At 37.7% G+C, this 20544-nt stretch overlaps 1 protein-coding gene across 1 annotated transcript in view; it reads right to left on the bottom strand.

Moving 5' to 3' along the window:
• COLEC10 (collectin subfamily member 10) overlaps positions 1-11047 on the bottom strand; it is a 35859-nt gene extending 24812 nt beyond the window's left edge. Inside the window, exon 1 of the mRNA XM_032415532.1 lies at positions 10825-11047. Coding sequence (XP_032271423.1) covers positions 10825-10972 — 148 coding nt within the window. The 5' untranslated portion in view covers positions 10973-11047. The remainder of the gene's footprint in view (positions 1-10824) is intronic.
• Positions 11048-20544: the final 9497 nt, after the last annotated feature.

The raw sequence follows: 20544 nt of genomic DNA, 5'->3' as shown, positions 1-20544 counted from the left end.
AGTCTAGAGTTTGGATTTTCACAGACTGGCATCAATGGAACTTTCTGGTGTTATTTTCTGACATTGACTTGCATAACCTTCTATGCCTGTTCAACTTGTTTATTCATTTTTCATTAAAAGGTCTTTCAATTCATGCCACCATTGAAAGACTTTTCTCTCTGTTTGAAGTTCATCTCTCCAGAGGAAAAAAGCAGAAGTCATAAAAGAGAAGAAAGACATATATGACCATATGAGAAATTAAAAGTTTTTATATGGTAAAAGAAGTCACATAACTATATAGAGTTTATAAACAAATATATGACAAACAAGGAAAAAAATCAAGCACTAAGACATATATAAGGTGATTAATATTCTTAACGTGTGAACAGCTTTTGCAAAAAGACAATAAGTGAAATAAAAAGATGATCTAAAAATATAAACAATAAATGATAGATGAACAATGTCCATACTCACTATTAGTCAGAAAAGTAATATGGAAATGTCTATTATCATATGTTGCCATCAGATTTAGTAATAATCTAAAAAACTAATAGCATTCAAAGATGCCATAGATGCAGAGAGCACTCAGTCATTGCTTCTGGTAACATGAATTGCTACAGCATTTCTGGAAGCTAGTCTGTCAATAAGGATTAAAATAAAGAATCCACACCTTCCATTGTACCTTAGGGAACCTATTTTATGAGAATAACTGTAAGAACTAATGTATATACATGTATATACATGTGTGTGTATTTATGTATATGAGAATGTTTATAGTGGCAAAAACAAAAACCATAAACAATCTGAAAGTGTATCATCATCGTGAAACAGAAATATTGTGCAGTTGCCAAAAATAATGAGTGCGAGAAAGACCTCTGAAGAAAGTGTGATCTCCATGTTATATTATATAAAGAATGTCTCTTGGAGAGTCATTTGCATATGAGCCCATTTAAAAGAAAAAATAAATAAACAGAAAAAATATAGAGAAACATGTTAATACCAAGCTATTAATGATGGTTACATAGGTGAAATGGTTCGGAAAATGGAAGAGTCACAGTGAAAAGTGAGATCATTAGCTTTTTCTTTACACATTTTTATTCTGCACATATTTACACACTTTATATGGTATTTTTTAATTAAATTGTTTATTTAAATTCAATTTAGTTAGCATATACTGTATTATTAGTTTTGGCGGTAGAATTTAGTGATTTGTCAGTTGCATATAACACCCAGTGCTCATTACGTCAAGTGCCCTCCTTAATGCCCATCACCCAGTTACCCCATTCCCCTACCCACCTCCCCTCCTGGAACCTTCAGTTTGTTTCCTGGAGTTCAGTGTCTCTTATGGTTTGCCTCCCTCTCTATTTTCATTTTATTTTATTTTTCTTTCCCTTCCCCATGTTCATCTGTTTTGTTTCTTAAATTCCACATATGAGTAAAATCATATGGCATTTGTCTTTCTCTGAATGACTTATTTCGCTTAGCGTAATACACAGGCTATGTGTTTCAACAAGCATGAAATACTCTTGCAATTTGAAAAATAAATCATAAATAATGTAAAGAAACTGTGGATCTTCTCTTCTTTTGTAAATTTTACCTATTAGTCTTGTCTCAAATTCTAAATTCTCTGAATTTATTGATAGAATTATTTCCTTGGTAATTCACCATCTGGTTCCTTGTTACTACTCTCTAATTGCTGCCTTAGAGTATTATTTTAAAGCACACTGTTATTTAACTTTTTGTATTAATGTCAACTACTCAATTAGAGTGCAAGTTCCTTGTTTTGAGGGCAGGTATTTTATACTCTGTTCTCGAGAGCTGCTCAAAACTTCACAATTTGCTCACTCACTCATTCATTCCTTGAACAAATATTTATTGAGTTTCTACCAGCTACTAAGTCCTGTGTTGAGTCCTAGGCATACAACACTGTCTCAGACTAGACATGATCTAAGCCTAAAAGTTTGGTGGGAAGGAGACACCAGACAAGGTCTTATAAATGTTATGAGTACTATGAATGGGAAATTACCATGTGTGTTGTTGGCATCTAACAAGGTGAGATTTTGAAAAGATCGATGATCTTTTTTCTTCTCCCTGGTAAGGAGATTTGGCTTTTATTCATCTACAGGCTCTCTCCTCAGATGATAAGATAATGTATCAAATAAGGAAATAGAATAGAAATGCTTTTTCTATATTAATATTCTAAACAATGTAAGGAAATATAATATGTAAGGACATATATTGTGATTAATTTATCTAATAACAATATCAATGACAATATTGATAACAACTATGTTTACTGGGTGCTTCCTATGATCCAACCCAGGTTGTTGATGTGCGTGACCATGATGTCAACCGATCCCTTTATTGTGCCCCATCAATCTCAGAGACCCATAAACTTTATTCCCCCTTCAACTAGTTCCTGTATAACCTAGCAAAAAAAATGAGGATTTCAAGGATCCTGCAATGTTTCCTACTTGAATTATAAAGCACCTCTTCTTTGTTTTCAGGTTTATTTGGTTTAAGAAGAATTACTACCTGGAACCTGCAAGTTTTTTGTAGTCATTGCATGTCCGAGTAACAGGGAGAAAAAAAGAAAACAACTAACATTGTACTTAATGAAAAATACAATATTAAGTTTTGTTGGGCAGGTTTTTTTCCTCCTGCACATATCATTCATTATTAAAATGCATTCACAGCCAAGTCAGTAGAAACAAATGCAAGGAGGAATCCCATCCATCCAGGACAAAGTGGCATGCTTCTGCAATACATTTTTATTTGGCAGTAGTTAAGAGCGGAAGATCTGGGATCTGAGGGCTTAGTTCAAGTCCTGGTTCCATCACTGGCTCACTGGCAACCCACTTAAGTTCTATAAGTCGAAGTTTCCTCACTAGTAAACCAGAATATTGAAATATCTCCCTCACAGTGTTTTTGAGAGGAGTAAATGTGCTAATGCATATGAAGGGTCAAACGGTGTCTGGAATGCAGTGAGCGCTCGAGAAATTTATGATATGATAGTATCATCCACTAGGTCACCCAGAATTTCCAGCCACTAGAAATTAGAGGGATACAAAGAAGAGGCCAAGGGCAGGGAATGCCTCTTTAGTCCATACCTTGGCTGTGCAGATTTGCAACTCCCTGGCTGATGTGTATTTTTGCTTCCAGAGATTTGTGCGTCTGGCATTGAAACATTTACAGCACTCTGTAGATGTAACACACAATATTCTGTCTAAAATTCCTTTCAGTACAAAGTGGGGCAGAAGCTAATGTAAAGAAAAAGAATAGCATTATAAGTAATAGCTATGCGATTATATCCCAACATCCCAACCCATGGACATCCCACCCATCTGTGAGAATGACAGTGTCCTCCCTGATGATTCCACTAAATGAAACAAGTTACAAAAACCATGAGTCAAGACAAATAGTGTGATTTGTTTTTGTAGAGAAGAAATGCCTAAAAAATATTTATGATCTCTATTTTCAACTGCTTACTGGACTTTTCCATATGGATGTCCAGAGGCAGCTCAAACTGTTTAGAACTCATTATCATCTGCCAGTTTTGCTTCTGAAATCTCTCTCTAATCTCCCCTCTTTCTCCCTATTCCAACAGCCCTAATTCATCTCTCATTTTTAGTTCATGTCCCACCAGGATCTTCTCACATCCTTTCAGTCCTTCAGCCTATCTTCAGCCCTGCCAAGAGATTTGTCTACCTAAAAAAATATCTAAGTTGCTTCATTCTCCTACTCAGATTTCCATTGACTCTTCTGCTTTAAACTATCATTTGGCTAGTCAGACCTGATACAATCTTAAAACTTCTACAGAGTAGCTGTGAAAACCAAAACCAGAAAAAAAGAAGAAGAAAGAAAACCCAAGGTATAATGAAAATTAGGGTAACAAAGTGCAGTAAGTTTCCATTTACAATGAAGCTATTGGAGCTAGAATAGGGAAAACATTTTGTGCTCCACCTTATTAAAAGATTGAGGTAGAATAACACTTAGTTTCTCCTCCTTTGGACACCCCTGTTCTAAGAGTAGGTCTCCATTGACCTGCAAATTAAGTCGATAAATTTGTTGCATTAGTGATGCATTTCAACACAGCAGAGTACTGTGCCCTAACCTCCCACATCCACCCATATTTCTAATTCCAAAGAGTAAGATAGGAAGAAATACAGGAAAACAGGCAGTAAAATGATGCATTTTGGGCGATTTGGTTCTCAATGGTAAAGCCTTGTAGGCAGGTGCAGGAATACCCTGGCATCAATGAATGCTGAGCATTTTAATTTTGCATACCCTCACCTGTGCAGAGCTACAATGTTAGAGAAACAGGATGAGGGATCAGGAGAAAGTTCCACGTTAGCATGGTTGGGTCACCTTAGAATAATACCAACATGATATTGCCTCCCTTCAGGGTCCTCTAAGCTAAGAAAAAAGGTCATATCCCTTGCCTTTGTACACTCCATGTGAGCATTATTTCAGTGTATTTGGTTTGTGTCTATGGGCTAGTAGTTTGCCCCAAGATCACTGGTGGCATGGTCTAGCCTTGCTCTTCAATTGCTAGGATAAATCCATTCTAGAGACCTTCCTTTGTAATATATCCAAGTCCCTCCTTCTCTTTGGAGACTTTCACTTTGGTCTGCAGCATATTGTTACACTTGTGACATTTCTCCATCTCCCAAGCTCCCTTTGGACATAAGGGCCTCTTTGGACACTCAGCATGTGGTCTAAGGGGAGGGTACTTTGGCTCTGAATGTCAAAATCCTTTTCTAGATTTTTGTTCATCTCAAGCAAGGCAGAACAACATCATTTAAACTATTTTTGACTGCACTCCATACTGTAATGTCTTGCACATACACTCATCCCTGGCTGATGTCAAATAAATGACGCTCAGAAGAGTCACAGGCACAGGCTTTAGTTCGTTCGTTCGTTCATTCGTTCCTTCCTTCTTTCCTTGCTTCCTTCCTTTATTTATTTATCCCTCTCTTTAAATAGGGATAATGATTCCTATAGTATGTCAGTGGAACTAAAGAAAAATAATTGATAAATCCTTGGTAAATTCTAAAGACTCATACTCATATAATTTGTTTAACAGATATAAGTATTCTCAAGTGGCCACAAGAGACCTGAAATAATGGTTCTAGAGTTTTCAAGTCAAGACCAATCACAGTAAATAATTTGAAAACAATTAAATTCTTTAGACGCGACTTCAGTTGAGTCTCTGAGTGTCAGATTTTTACTGCACATACTTATAATTTATAAAAGAGCAGAGAATGTTCTAGAATATAATTTAAAGAGTTTTGTAAAATTATAGAATATTACAGATCAAATATGTGGTGCAAAAACCAGACAAGACTGCTTATGGATCAGAATATCCAGAAAATATGTGAAAAGGCCAAACAACACCATTTCTAACAGACGTAGAATTTCATAAACACAAATAAAGAGTGAGAGACTTAAGTTGTATCTGGCCTACACGTATGGTCGGTGACCCAAGGCCAACAAAACTGCCTGCCTGGGGCACAGGAAAATATTCCCTAAAGGACGAAAAAAGACCAGAAAGCAGGAAAAACATTCTCATTTTCTCTTGAGTTTTGCTAATCCATGGTTTTCGAATATTTAAAGGGTCCTTGGCAATATGTCAGGGACAGTACTAAGTGCTTTGTGTGGCTTAACTCATTTCTCCTCACCAAGACCCCTTAAGGTAGTCACACTTATCATCCAATCTTTTATTACTGAAAAGAAAACTGAGGTTTGGTTTTGTGGGTTTTAGCTCATTTAATCCCATTACATCCCTAGGGGTATTTACACTATTGTTATTCCTACTTAATTGATCAAGAACACCAGACTCAGTTGGAGAACAAGGGAAAGAAGGCAACATGAGTGAAGAGAAAGGGTGATCTCAAGTGAACTACTGACAAGAGTTGACTTTGCAGGGGTACTGCAATAGAAAGGAAATTGCAGCAAGGAGCAGAAGGTGGTGGCATTTCCCTGATGGATTTCTATTTAAGGAGCCAACTTTACAATCTGTGAGCCTTTCATTAGGGATGTGGGGAGAGAGGAAGCTTATGGTAATGGAAAATGGAAGCTAATGGGAAAAATGAGGATAGCTAAGCTATATGCTACACATGTTTTAATTTTCAAATTAAGCATTTGAGATGAACAATAACATTATCTCTATTTAAAGAATGAAAACACTGAGGCTTAAGGTCTCAAAGACAATAAGTGGCAGAGCTCAAATTCAAAGTCCATGATCTTTGCCAACATGCAAGTACCTACTACTACCATGGCCCTAGAGGTGATAGATGGATAGCCAAGTTATTGTGCAAGGGAGTTGAGGAAAGGGGAAGCCTGGGGAAAGGATACATGCTTATTAAAATGAAACAAGCTAAATGTTTTTTAACATTATCATCATATCTCCTGAATCATCTTTGCTCACACCTTGATTGCCTGGAGTTTTACTCTTCCCTTTCTGGTCTAACCTTGAGATGCTTTCTTGGCATCTACCCAAAGGGAAAAGGAGAGGAAAAAATGGTTTGGAACACCCTGGCTGAGCCACTTAAAATTTCGGTCTGTCTTTATGCATAAAATACATATTAAAACTCTCAATGAAAGAATATAGTGAATTAATATAGTTAATATAAAGGTCTTGGGAAAATACCTACTTGCTTAACCTCTCTGATAAAGCCACCAGAAAGAAATTAGCAACTTAATTTATATCAAGGTGACCGAGCTAAAACAATTCCGTATGATGTTTATGCATTGACCTCACAGAACTCCTTTTCTAATGTTAATTTAGAAAGCTAAAGGAAGGATCATTTCATGCTTAATGAGACTGATGAAACATGAGGGTGATGATACAACCTGGCAGAATGGAACAATGACTGGCCTGGTGATTGGAACAGGAGCTCCAATTCTAGTCCTGCTGCCAGTTAATCACTGTATGACTTAGAACAAGTAATCTTAACTCTCTGGGCTTCAGCTTTAACAAATGCAAAAATAAATGGAATTAAACCAAGTTACCTCTGATAGTTACATTACAGGTAGTGAGACTTCCAAATTGGCTGTGAAAGTGATCCAGACATTCCTGGGCATATCTGGCCATCTGTTTGGGGAAGTCATGAGAAGCTTGTTTGCACTGGAGGTTGAAAAGATTCCTGGAAATAACTCGATATAGCTAGGATCCAGAGAGTGAGGGGGTATCTGGTAGGGCCTACTGTGCAAATGGCATTTGAGCTAAAACCTAAATGAGGAGAAGGAACAATCCTTGGGAAGGAAGATCTGGGCTGGGCTAAGTTTAGGCCAGACAGAAGGAGCATCAAATACAAAGATCCTGGGCCAGGAATGAGAGACAAAGCAGGGATGCCTGAATCAGACTACAAGTGGAAAAGCAGTTTGATGTGGGAGAAGTAGGGAGAAGCCAGATGGAATGCAAAGCAACTTTTAGGCCACACACACAAAAGTCATTGAAAAAAAGCTCCTAAACAAAAAGGTTAACGGAAGCCAGCATAAGCAATAAGGCAAAATATCTTTAATTTCCAAGCAAACTAATGAAGTAATGGAGTTGATTATCAAAAAGAAGGCATATCATTACTTTCAGCATATTTCAGTATCCGGTACAATGTTGAGCTGTGAGGTGGCATGAATGCCATGTTCTCAGGCATTGTCACATCCATTTCTTATCACATAGGGGTCAGTGGACTATATTCTCAAACCTGATTCTAATTGAAGCCAGTGGGTGTCATGGAATGGCACTGGACCCAGAGCCAGAAGGCCAGGGCTAAAGTTCAAATGGCTTATCTGTTCGGTAAGTATGTGAGAGACCTTGAGGGTTCCACTTGGCCTTGTTGACATTGTTTCCTTATCTTTTAAGTTTAAAGTAATTGCTACCACATAAGGCAATTATGAAAATTAAACAAGATAATCTACTTGAAAATACTTTGGAAATTGTGAATCATCACTCAAATATTTCTTATTGCTCTTACATTTCTTTTTAACATTTCTTGTTAAAATTTCTTGCCACTGCTGTTCTCAAGGGAAACCACTAGAGGTCAGAATTGTACACGAATAGTTTCAAGAAACGACACAGGTGGGAAAGGGAACATTTTCTACTGAACAGCATAAAATAATAAATTTAAGGCATAGAGAGAAAAATAAAGATGGCTTTCAACAAAGAAGTTTTGATAATTGGAACATTGCTTATTCCCAAAATTGTTACTCAGCAGACAGATAAATAGGGAGAGGAAGGAAAGACAAATAGAATTTAATTATCTATTTATACTGTCTACACGGCTTGAAGTTTATATTTGTTAGCTTATATTATTCTTAAAACAGTTCTCTAATGAAGCTCACTTTGCAAATAAAGAAACTAAAGCATAAATAGATGTAATAGCATACTGAAGATCAAAACAGATTTAATTCCATATCCTTCTTACCACCAAGTCATGCTTGGGAAATAATGCAGTAAGAAAATGGTGAGTCTATATTGGACAACATCTTATATGACTGGTTAACATTACTTGTTTTCCACCTGCAACTCTAAATAGTTTATTTAGTTCTCAGTCTCCCAAATGAATTTAGGGAAAACTCCTTTTATTGTTTCTCAGAGCTCCTAGAAGTTTCTGAGCACAGTGCTGGTAACTATGGTATTGACATGATTAGCCATGGAGAAAAATATACACCAGCCTGCTCTTGGGAAAAATATATTAAACAGAAGCAATAATTCCATCCTTTAAATATTTCCTTAGCCATCAAGCTTTTTTTTTCCCTTTTCTTTATTATTAGTATTTTTTTAGAAATAAATATGCAAATCTGCCTTGTTCAAGGGTAGGGAGGTGCTATTACCACGTTCATGAAGGAATGAGGTAGGGTAGATGGCAGTTTATATCTTGAGAGAAGACGAAGACTAAGTCTTGTTTTTCATTTGTAGGCACAACATCCAATGCCTAGGGTGGCAGAGAGTCGGTGATGAGCACATGCATGGTGCTCCATATGCATGAATACAGGCAATTTGCAAAGAAAAAACCAAATTAACTGAGCCCTGAGTCCAAGAGTTTACAATCTCATACAAAGCTTGAAATGTAGACATGTCCTAGGACAAGGGCTTTAATTTGAAACCTTTAACACTGAACATGAGGCCTGAGATGTAGGAGGTATTCAGTACATTCCGTTCCAGAATTGTGGAATATTTTTAATAAGAAAGGAACTTAGAATTCATTTTGATGCAAAGTCCTCAGACTCTGGGGGAAGAAAAAATCATACCAGGTTCCTAGCAGACTTTGTTCTGGAACCCCTGGGGTTCTAGATGACACAAGCTCAGGAAAAGAATGAAAGACTTACATTGTTTGAAATCTTAGCAAGGTTTCTAGTGGGAAGGGGGATGTTTTGCATTAAGAAATGAGGGTAGGAAGACCATGATGAACAGGCTGTTGGTATCCAATAAAAATTAATTGCCCACTCCTCCCTCCTAAATTTTTTCTTTCTCTACTGCTCATGACACTAATATATGTTATTTAATGCATCTCTTATGCCTAAAATAATGCTTGGCACTTAATAGGTATTTGATATATGTTGGCTGAATTGGAATAAATAGAATTGTTGTACTGGAATGCATGATATTTGGGATGTTATTTTGACTACACTTTGTCCATTCTTCTTCTAGCTTGAAAGTTGTAGTTTCTCTGCAAGGAAAATTAACGGTCCTATTCTCAAATGGACACTCCCATTTGCAGGGACAAGGAAAACTTTAATTTTCAGCATTTTCCATGATACCTCAGGAATAACACAAAGTTCCTTGTACGATATTGGAAAGTCCAGTATTAGTTCTAAGTAAATACTTTTAATTCTAATCAAAACTTTCTTTTCTGAACATTTGCCCTCATATTATTCATTTATTCACCCAAGAAATTATTTGGAAGCCCCAAGGTCTCATTGTTCCTTCCTGCATTTATTTTATGGTATCAAAGGTTAAAGCTTGGATTGCAATCTTAGGAGGAAATTAATTCACTGATTAAGAAAAATGCACTTTAAGCAATACACATTTAAATAACTGACAAGCATAGGGCGATGTATTTCTGCTTTTTCTGAAAGACCCTTTTTTTCTATTTAAAATTTTAAGCAGCTGCAATTCTTCCACCCTATAGCCTGGAGAAACATAGCATGAATTACTAATAAGGGAGCACCAATTTGCACTGCAGTGACCACTTCCAGAACAAAAGGGTCAGAACTAAAACCAGGAAAACCACAGCATTTTTTATCAACCAGTTGCTTGAAGCACATTTAGACCTTGGCTCTACTTGAAAAAATTCTGCAATAGTCTATCACCCTTCAGCTGAAGGCACTTGGCCCCAAAGACTCCACTTTCAATAAAGAAATTTCATTTATACACTACCTGCATCCTCGACAAAAATTTTCTTCTTCATAGGAAGCCCACTCATTGAATGAAATATTCAGAAGATTTAATTTTCTCCTTACATAGCTTTTGCCCAGTAACTTTACCAAAATCAGCGCTGAGAAAGGCGTTGGAATAAAAAGAGCCAAAGAATAGAGAGGGTCTTAAGGAAAGCATTCCTGAAAGACTAACGTCTTGGCTTGTGTACCTTCCCCCTGGAACAGCATGGAGGAGGGAATTTTCCCGTGCCCTGGGTGAGGTCCACCCCCTCCCAACATGCTCTTACCTAACATCAGGGAAGGTTTTTACAAAAATAACAGGCCATTGGTTTTCCAAAATAGAAGGAAAAGAAGGAAGGCACACACTAAGGAGAAGAGAAAGTCATTGAGAGTTACAGTAGGGTTGAGGGAGGAGGGAAGAGAGTTCACTTACTATATATGAACATTTTGTTTTTCTTTCCTCACCTTTGGGTCCTGGTGCAATTGTGTGTGTAGCACAGACTTCAGTGGTAGGACGGCTATCCATGTCCAAACCCAGACTTTGAATTTGCAAAAGAAAGAGCACCAGAAGGATGGACTGCTTTCTTCGAAGTAGGGCTCCAAAGCCACTCATTGCTGTGGTTCTTCAAAAAAGGATTGCCCAGAAGTGCCAAAGAAGTAGCTTTATTTTAAATAAAACTTCTGCTTTAGGGAAGAAAGTAAAGTATCTGGAGGACACATTCCAAAAAGGGCTCCAAAGACAAGCAGGGAGCATATCCTAGGTTGTTTATTTTCTCAGTATTCTGAATGGACCGTACATTGTCCAGACTGTTTATTTTCAAGTGACAACAGTTTACTGAAAATTATCTCTGAACTAAACACTCAAGAAGAAACAACCCAGAGAATGGAGAGGATAGAGATGACTTCTGCTCAGCACATGAGTTGACAATTTAATATCCCACATTGCATTTTTATGTTGGGTTCCAGAAAGATGGAGCCAGAGATTGCTTGAATTACCTGCATGTTATGGATACACTATGCAGGGCTTTGAGCTTTTTTGTAAGGAAATATTCATTAATTGTTTGTGGCAACTGAATGCTAGCACTCCCACTGCTCTTCATGACCTTATTTCCTTCTCTTGTTACAAAGAACCGTCTTGGGATTAAACTCCAAAGGAAAGAACACCAGCTTTTCTGCAAAGCAATTTGGCAATAAGTATCAAGAATATTAAAAATGTTTATAACCTTGATCTAGTAATTGTCTTTCTGGTACACTATTTTAAGAAATTATTCTGAAATGTGAACAAAGCTTTATTTGAGAAAATATGGCAAAAAGAGGAGGGGGCATCAACTGCCTAACAATACATTATGGTTGACAAATCATAGTAAATACAAACATATGAGAGAGTACGACTTGAAAATTTTATTAAAATGATGTTTGTAGCAAGTTTTTGATAAAATGGGGGGGAGAAGTTTATGCTATTATTGTTTCTTAAAAAGCAGTATAGATATAGATATTAGAGATGTAGGTATAGACATATATACAGAGATAGAAATAGAGATTGTTCTTCCTTTCTCTATCTCCTATCTATCATCTATCTTTCTATCTATCATCTATCATCTATCTATCATCTCTCTCTCCATCCATCCATCCATCCATCCATCCACCTATCTATTCCATCAACGCATGGCCTGTATGAATAGCCTAGGCTTAGTGAGATATTAAAAAACTAGAATTAGAATCACTTATAGGGCACCTGGGTGGCTCAGTCGATTAAGCAACTGCCTTTGGCTCAGGTCATGATCCCAGGGTCCTGGGATCGAGTCCCACATCAGGCTCCCTGCTCGGTAGGGAGTCTGCTTCTCCCTCTACCCTTCTCCCCTGCTCATGCTCTCTCTCTCTCTCACTCTCTCTCTCTCAAATAAATAAACAAAATCTTTAAAAAAATCACATATAATAGGGAGATGCCTTACCTTCTCTATTCTTGAGAAGCATGTTAACTGAGAGTTAGGCCAGAAGGGGTTTTAGACCTACTTTCCTTGAAATTGGAAAAAACAGACCTTATATATCCTCATAAGGGCCAATGAAGAATTATTTCCATGAGATGTTATTACAAGTAATGGTCAATCTAAGAAATATGGGTGTATGAGTTTCCTAGGACTGCTGTAACAAAGTACCACAAACTGAGGGGCTTAAATAACAAAAATTTATTGTGTCACAGTTCTGGAGGCTGGAAGTCTAAGATCAAGGTGCAAACCCATGCTTGTTCTGAAGACACCAGGAAAAGATCAATTTAGGCCCCTCTCCTAACTTCTGGTATTTGCTTGGCTATGACAGCACAGCTCTAATCTTCACACAGCGTTCTCTCTGTGTGTATCTGTATGTATCTCTCTATGTCAAAATGATTCCCTTTTTATAAGCATACCATTCATAATGGATTAGCCCGCCCCCCACTAATGATCTCATTTTAACTTGAAAACCTCTTAACAACCTATCTCTAAATACAGTTACATCATGAGGTACTGAGAGTTAGGACTTCAACACATGAACTTATTTTTTTGTCTGGGAAGACACAATTCAACCCATAACAGGCTTACAGTATGACATAACTGGATTTTTTTAAATAGCAATACAGGGAAAGGAAGCAAAAGGAACTGGCATTAATTGAATAGTCATTATGTGCAAAATAAGGTTGATCTCTTCAGTGCATCTTGTTTAAGCCTTAAAATAACCCTTGGAATGGATAGTAATTCCCCCATTTTGCAGACAAATTACTTGAGGCTCAGAAAAACTAAGCAATTTGTTTAACATCACTGTGAAGGTTAATTTTATGTGTTAACTTGACTGGATTATGGGGTACCCAAATATTTGGCCAAACATTATTTCTGGGCATGCTTATGAGAGTGTTTCCAGATGAGATTAGCTTTTGAATCTGTAGACTGTGTAAAGCAGATTTTCCTCCTCAATCTAGGTGGTCCCCATCCAAATCATGGAGAGCCTTACTAGAATGAAAAGGTTGAGGAAAAAAGAAATCCCCCTCTGCTTCATTGGTGGAGCTGAGATTTTGGTCTTTTCCTGTACTTAGACTGGGGAGCTTTTGGCATCATCTCTCGGGTTCTTGGGTCTTTGGACTTGGTCTGAACTTAACACCAATTTTTCCCAGATTCTCGGGCCTTTTAGCTTGGACTGAAACTATGCCACCAGCTTTTTCGGGCTTCCAGCTTGCAGATGGCAGATTATGGGACTTCTCAGCCTCCATATTCATGTGAGCCAACTTCTTCTAACAAATCTTTCCCTCTCTTGATATAGATATTAATATATACAGATATCAATATAGATATATCTTGATGGTCTGTTTCCCTGGAGAACCCTGATTAAAATTCACCAATTGAAAAAGGGACCAAAAAAAATTCAAATATAAATTTTTTCCCAAAATTCCTGCTTTAAAATACTACTTATATTCCATAAAGGTGAATAGGCTCAAGCTTTGAAGATGCACTAATTTTTACACATTCCTAAAACCTCAAAATGGTTGCATTTGTCATATTAACAGTGATAGGAAAATAGTGGGAATCCATAGAATGGTGTGAGAAACTCAAATTCTATATCTATCATAACCAGATAAATGACATAGAGCAAATCACTCAACTTCAATTGCCGTAAGGCATATAAAATGAGTTTAGACTTGGTATTTAATGTACTTTCTGAATTCTAAGATTCTTTGAAAATAGGTGTTCTTTAAGTTGTTTAAATCATTCTAAATCTATTTTGTTTCTTTCATTTCTTTGTCAAGCATCTCCTGGCATATAGTGAAATACATTCATTACATTTATATGTAGAAATTCTTTGGTAACAATTTGAAGCAAATAATAGTCCTTAGTATTTTTCCTTGGGATATGCTATGCCTGTTCTTTCCAACCTCTCTCTCTCTCTCTCTCTCTCTTCAGTTCAACAAAGTATAAAGACTTCCAGGGAAGATAGCAGAGTAGGAGGACCTTAAACTCAGTCATCCCACAGATACACCTAGAAAACACTGGCATCAGTGAAAATAACCCAGAAAATGACCCAAAGACTAGCAGAACAGACTCTCCAGCTAAGTGTAGAGAAGAGGCCAGATTGAAGAGGGTAGGAAGAGAGAAGATGCAGTCAGGAGGCAAACGGACCCTTGGTACTGTCCATGGGAGGGAGGGACACTGCAGGTGTGGAGAGAGGAGAGGACCAGACCCCACACCAGGCACCCCAGGCATGGGGAACCCACATGAAAACCAGAGGGACATAATTTCATGAGTTCTTACTATAAGCAGGGTTTAACACCTAGAACTTTAAAAATGAGCAATGTAGGCTCTGGGAGAGCCAGGAGGATAAGAGGAAACTGAGTTCTCCACCCTTAGGGAGACAGCACAACAAACAGCCACACAGAAATACAGCATAGAAGCAGCAGTTTGAAAAATGCCTGGGCTATACAGGACGGAGATTTGTTTCCTAATCTTAGAGTGTGTGCTGCAGGGGCGGAGATCCTTGGGAGAATTCTCCAAGAACAAAGGAGCTGGTAGGCACCATTTCCCTCCCCTTCCCCCTAACCTAGATACAGACACCTGCAGGAAGCAGCGGGGCACTCCTTACTTAACTTGCTAACAGACCCCACTGCACCCCCTTGTTCTCCTGCAGACACACCCCCTCCAACCAGGCCTCTGCTCCAGGACCCCTCCCACAGCAAACTTGTGCAAACCTTGCTAACACTATACACCCTGCCCCCTCCAAAATACCCTTGGAGCCAATCCAAAGTGGTGCCACGGGCCTGGCAGGGTACAAGCAGCCCTGACAGGGGCCAGTACCACTCCAAAGTGACTCCTACCCCAGTCGCACACCAGTCTGACTGCAGCCCCAGCAATGGGGTGGGGACAGATATCTGGTTGACTGCAGGCCCTGCCCACAGTGAATGTTTCTTAGGGGACAACACAGGGAAAGTGCTTAGCAGTTTGGTGCTACCACATCTCTGGCAAATGTCTGGTCTGACTCAACTCAAGCCCAAGGTGGCCCCAGACTGTCCTGCTCACAACACAGGGACCAAAACGTGCCCACAACAGGCAAAGAGAGCCATTGCAGATGACAGGACTGAAGGTAAACATGGCATAGCCATGATAGTAGGGCACATGCAACACACATAGGAGACATCCCTAAAGTGCCAGGTTCTGATGAACAGGGCACATTACACTGCAGGGCACCATAGGAGCTCATCTTCATAAAGCCACTGCTTTCAAAAGCAGGAGAGGTAGCTGACTTTCTTAACACATAGAAATAGACACAGAGCGTTAAACAAAATAAGGAGACAGGAATATGTCCCAAATGAAGAACAGGACAAAATCACAGCAAGATACCTAAATGAAATGGAGATAAGTAATATGCCTGATAAAGAACTTAAGGTAATGGTCATAAGACACTCAATGGACTTGAGAAAAGTGTGGAGGACCTCAGTGAGACCCATAACAAACAGACAGAAAATATGAAAAAGAACCAATCAGAAATGAAGAACACAATAATTGAAATTAAAAAGACACTAGATGGAATAAATAGCAGACTAGAGGAAGACAAAGAACAGATCAGCAACTGGGAGGACAGAGTAATGGAAAGCAGCATTTAGTAGAATTCACTTGTGAAGTCATATAGCTCTGGAATTTGATGGGAGTTTTTTGAAAACTGGTTTGATTGCATTGCTGGTAATCAGTCTGTTCAAATTTTCTATCTGTTCCTGATTCAGTTTGGGAGGTTATCTGTCTCTAGGAATTTATCCATTTCATCTAGGTTGTCCAATTTGTCGACATATAATTTTTCATAATATTCTCTTAGAATCTGTATTTCTGTGCTGTCAGTTCTTAGGTCTTCTCTTCCACTTCTGATTTTCTTGAGGCCTCTCTCTCTCTCTCTCTTTTGATGAGTCCATGTAAAGATTTATCAATTTGTTGATCTTTTCAAAGAACCAGCTCTTTGTTTCATTGATCTCTTCTATTTTTTTTTTAACTTTGTTAATTTTTAGCTTTTTAGTTTCTGTCATTTATTTCTGATCTAAACCTTATTATTTCCTTCTTTCCTGTTTGTTCTTCTTTTTCTAGCTTCCTTAAGTGCAAGGTTAGTTTGTTTATTTGAGATTTTTCATGCTTCTTGAGGTAGGTCTGTATTGCTATAAACCTCCCTCTTGGAACAGCTTTTGCTGCATCCCAGAGATTTTGGACCATTGTGTTTTATATTCATTTGTTTCTGTGTATTTTTGGATTTCCTCTCTCATTTCTTGGTTGACACATCCATTAGTTAGGAGCATGTTATTTAACCTCCATGTATTTGTGTTCTTTCCAGATTTTTTCTTGTGGTTGATTACTTGTTTCATAACATTGCGGTTGGAAAAGATGCTTGGTATGATTCTTGTTGAGACTTATTTTGTGGCCTAATATGTGATCTATTCTGGAGAATGTTCTATGTGCACTTGAAAAGAATGTGTATTCTGCTTTTTTAGGAAAGAGTATTCTGAAAATATGTTTTAGATCCATCTGGTCCAATGTGTCATTCAAAGCCACTGTTTCCCTGTTGATTTTCTGTTTGGATGATCTATCCATTGATGTAAGTGGAGTGTTACAATCTCTTACTGTTATTGCATTGCTGTCAATTACTTCCTTTATGATAGTTATTAGCTGCTTTCTTTGGGTACTCCCATGTTGGGTGCATAAATATTTACAATTGTTATATCTTTTTGTTGGATTGTTCCCTTTATGATTATGTAGTGTCCTTCTTTGTCTCTTGTTACAGTTTTCATTTTAAAGTCTACTTTGTCTGATAAAAGTATGGCTACATCAGCCTTTTTTTCACTTCCATTTGTATGATAAATGCTTTTCCATCCCTTCACTTTCAGTCTGTATGTGACTGAAATGCGTTTCTTGTAGGCAGCATGTAGATAAAACTTGGTCTTTTTTTTTTTTAAAGATTTCATTTATTTATTTGAGAGAGAGACTGAGTGAGAGTGAGAGAGAGAGAGAGAGAGCATGCACAAGTGTGAGGGAAGGGCAGAGGGAAAAGGAGAAGCAGATTCCCCACTGAGCAGGGAGACCAACTTGGGGCTCCATCCCAGAACCCTGAGACCATGACCTGAGCCAAAGGCAGACACTTCACCTGCTGAGCCACCCAGTCACCCCTTATAGTCCCATAGATCAATGGAACAGAATGAGAGCCCAGAAATAAATCCATAGTTATATGGCCAATTAATCTTTGACAAATGAGGCAAGAATATGCAATGGGGAAAATACAATCTCTTCAATAAATGATGTTGGGAACACTGGACAGCTACATGCAAAAGATTGAAACTGGACAACTTTCTTACACTATACACAAAAATAAAGTCAAAATGGATTAAGGACCTAGATGTGAGACTTGAAACCATAAAAATTCTAGAAAAGAACACAGGCAGTAATTTCTCTGACATAGGCCACAGCAACATTTTTCTAGATATAGTTCCTGAGGCAGGGGAAATAAAAGCAAAAATAAACTATTGGGACTACATCAAAATAAGAAGCTTCTGCTCAGCAAAGGAAACAATTAACAAAACTAAAAGACAACCTAATGAATGAGAGAAGATATTTGCTAATGACATATCTGATAAAGGGTTAGTATCCAAAATATATAAAGAACTGGTACAACTCAACACCAAAAAAACAGAAAACAAACAAACAAAAACTAAACTAAACTAAGCCTAATCAAATAATCCAGTTTAAAAATGTGCAGAAGACATGAACAGACATTTCTCCAAAAAAGACATTTAGATGGCCAATAGACACATTAAAAGATACTCAACATCACTCATCATCAGAGAAATGCAAATCAAAATCAGAATGGGATATCACTTCACACCTGGTCAGAATGGCTAAAATCAAAAACACAAAAAACAAGTTTTGGTAAGGATGTGGAAGAAAAGGAACTCTTGTACACTGTTTGTGGGAATGCAAACTGGTGCAGCCACTTTGGAAAATAGCATGGAGGTTCCTCAAAAAATTCAAAATAGAATTACTATATGATCCAGTATTTCCACTACTGGGTATTTACCCAAAGAATATGAAAACACTAATTCAAAAAGATATATGCATCCTTATGTTTATTGCAGCATTATTTACAATAGCCAAATATGGAAGCAGCCCAAAAGTCCATTGACAGATGAATGGATAAAGAAGAGGTGAAAAAGGCACCTGGGCGGCTCAGTCGTTAAGCGCCTGCCTTCGGCTCAGGTCATGATCCCAGGGTCCTGGGATCGAGTCCCACATCGGGCTCCCTGCTCGGCAGGAAGCCTGCTTCTCCCTCTCTCACTCCCCCTTGCTTGTGTTCCTGCTCTCGCTGTGTCTCTCTCTGTCAAATAAATAAAAAATCTTAAAAAAAAAAAAAAAGAAGAAGAGGTGAAAAAATCCTAGAAGAGAACACAGGCAATGATTTCTCTGACATCAGCTGTAGCAACATTTTTCTAGATATAGTTCCTGAGGCAAGGGAAATAAAAGCAAAAATAAACTATTTCGACTACATCAAAATAATATATATACATTTATTATATATAAATATATATATAATATATATATATTTACTTAGCCATAAAAAAGGATGAGCTCTTGCCATTTACAACAACATTGATGGATCTAGAGGTTATAATGCTATGTGAAATAAGTCAGTCAGAGAAAGACAAATACCATATGATTTCACTTACATGTGGAATTTAAGAAACAAAACAAATGAGCAAAAGGGGAAAAAGAGAGAGAGAGGCAAACCAAGAAATAGACTCTTAACTATAGAGAACAAACTGATAAGGAAACGGGGGGTAGCGGGGGGGATGGATTAAATAGGTGATGGGGATTAAGGAGTGCACTTGTTGTGATGAGCACCAGATGATGTATGGAAGTGTTAAATCACTATATTGTACACCTGAAACTAATATTACATTGTATGTTAACTGTAATTTAAATAAAAACTTTAAAAAATGCATATAAATATCTTTCTATATGAATGGACTATTATGCCAAGATTTAAATTGCTACAGTTTATTCATCACATATTTTGTATGTAAAATACTACTTATTCAGGGGCACCTAGGTGGCTCAGTCGGTTAAGCGGCTACCTTCGGTTCAGGTTATGGTCCCGGTGTCCTGAGATCAAGCCCTGCATCAGGCTCCCTGCTCAGCGGGGAGCCTGCGTCTCCTTCTGCCTGCCGCTCCCCCTGCTTGTGCTCTCTCTCTCTCTCAAATAAATAAATAAAATCTTTAAAAAATATATTACTTATTCAACCAATGCTCTATTGTTGGAAATTTAACATTTATAATATTATTAATATAAGTAACACTGTAAAGAACATATTTAAAGATTTTATTTATTTATTTATTTATTTGAGAGGGAGAGAGAGAGCATGTGAATGGGGGGAGAGGGAGAGGGAATCTCAAGCAGACTCTGCACTGAGTGGGGCTTGATCTCAGAATCCTGAGATCATAACCTGAGTGGAAATCAAGAGTCAGACACTTAACTGACTGAGCCACCCAGGCGCCCCATAGAGCTCAATCTTTGTGCCTATTCCTTTTGAACATTGAAGAAGACAAATGTATATGGCTTGGTAACTCACTGAATGTTGAGAGCAACATATAAGGAGAAAATTTTAAACAAAACTCATATATTATAGTTATATTTTGTTCTCCTTTCTCTAGAGACTATGGATTCCATGGTTGATTTTTTCTTATCTAACTTAGAAATTACAGTCCCCTTTTTTCCTGACTTATAAATATGAGGAGCTTATAACTAGGTGGATATTCAAAGAAGAATACTTTTCATAAACTGGAGAGGACTGCTCTACTTTTAGCTAGGATTTGCTAAGAAATGTGATCTTAAAAATCTCTTTTCAGCTTCAATCTGAATGATTGGAAAAACACTATTGCCACTAAGAAAACTCGGTTAAGAAAAAAACTAGTTTTGAGAAGACAATAATGAAGCTGGGTGAGTTTAAGGGTCAGGAAAATAGCAGGATGGAGATAATAGGTGGGCAGTTTGGAATGCAGGTCTTGATGCTAAGAGAAAATCTAGAATTTGAGATTTCAGTTTTAGAGTCACAAGGTATGGAGATTATAGATGAAAGTAGAATGTTGAGTGAGTAAGAAGTTCAAGAGTATAAATGTCAGAGTCTATATTCAGGGGCCAGAA

The sequence above is a fragment of the Phoca vitulina genome, unplaced genomic scaffold, assembly GCF_004348235.1.
Source record: "Phoca vitulina isolate PV1807 unplaced genomic scaffold, GSC_HSeal_1.0 scaffold18, whole genome shotgun sequence".
NCBI classification, from domain to species: domain Eukaryota; kingdom Metazoa; phylum Chordata; class Mammalia; order Carnivora; family Phocidae; genus Phoca; species Phoca vitulina.
This window is presented reverse-complemented; position numbering and strand designations above follow the sequence as displayed.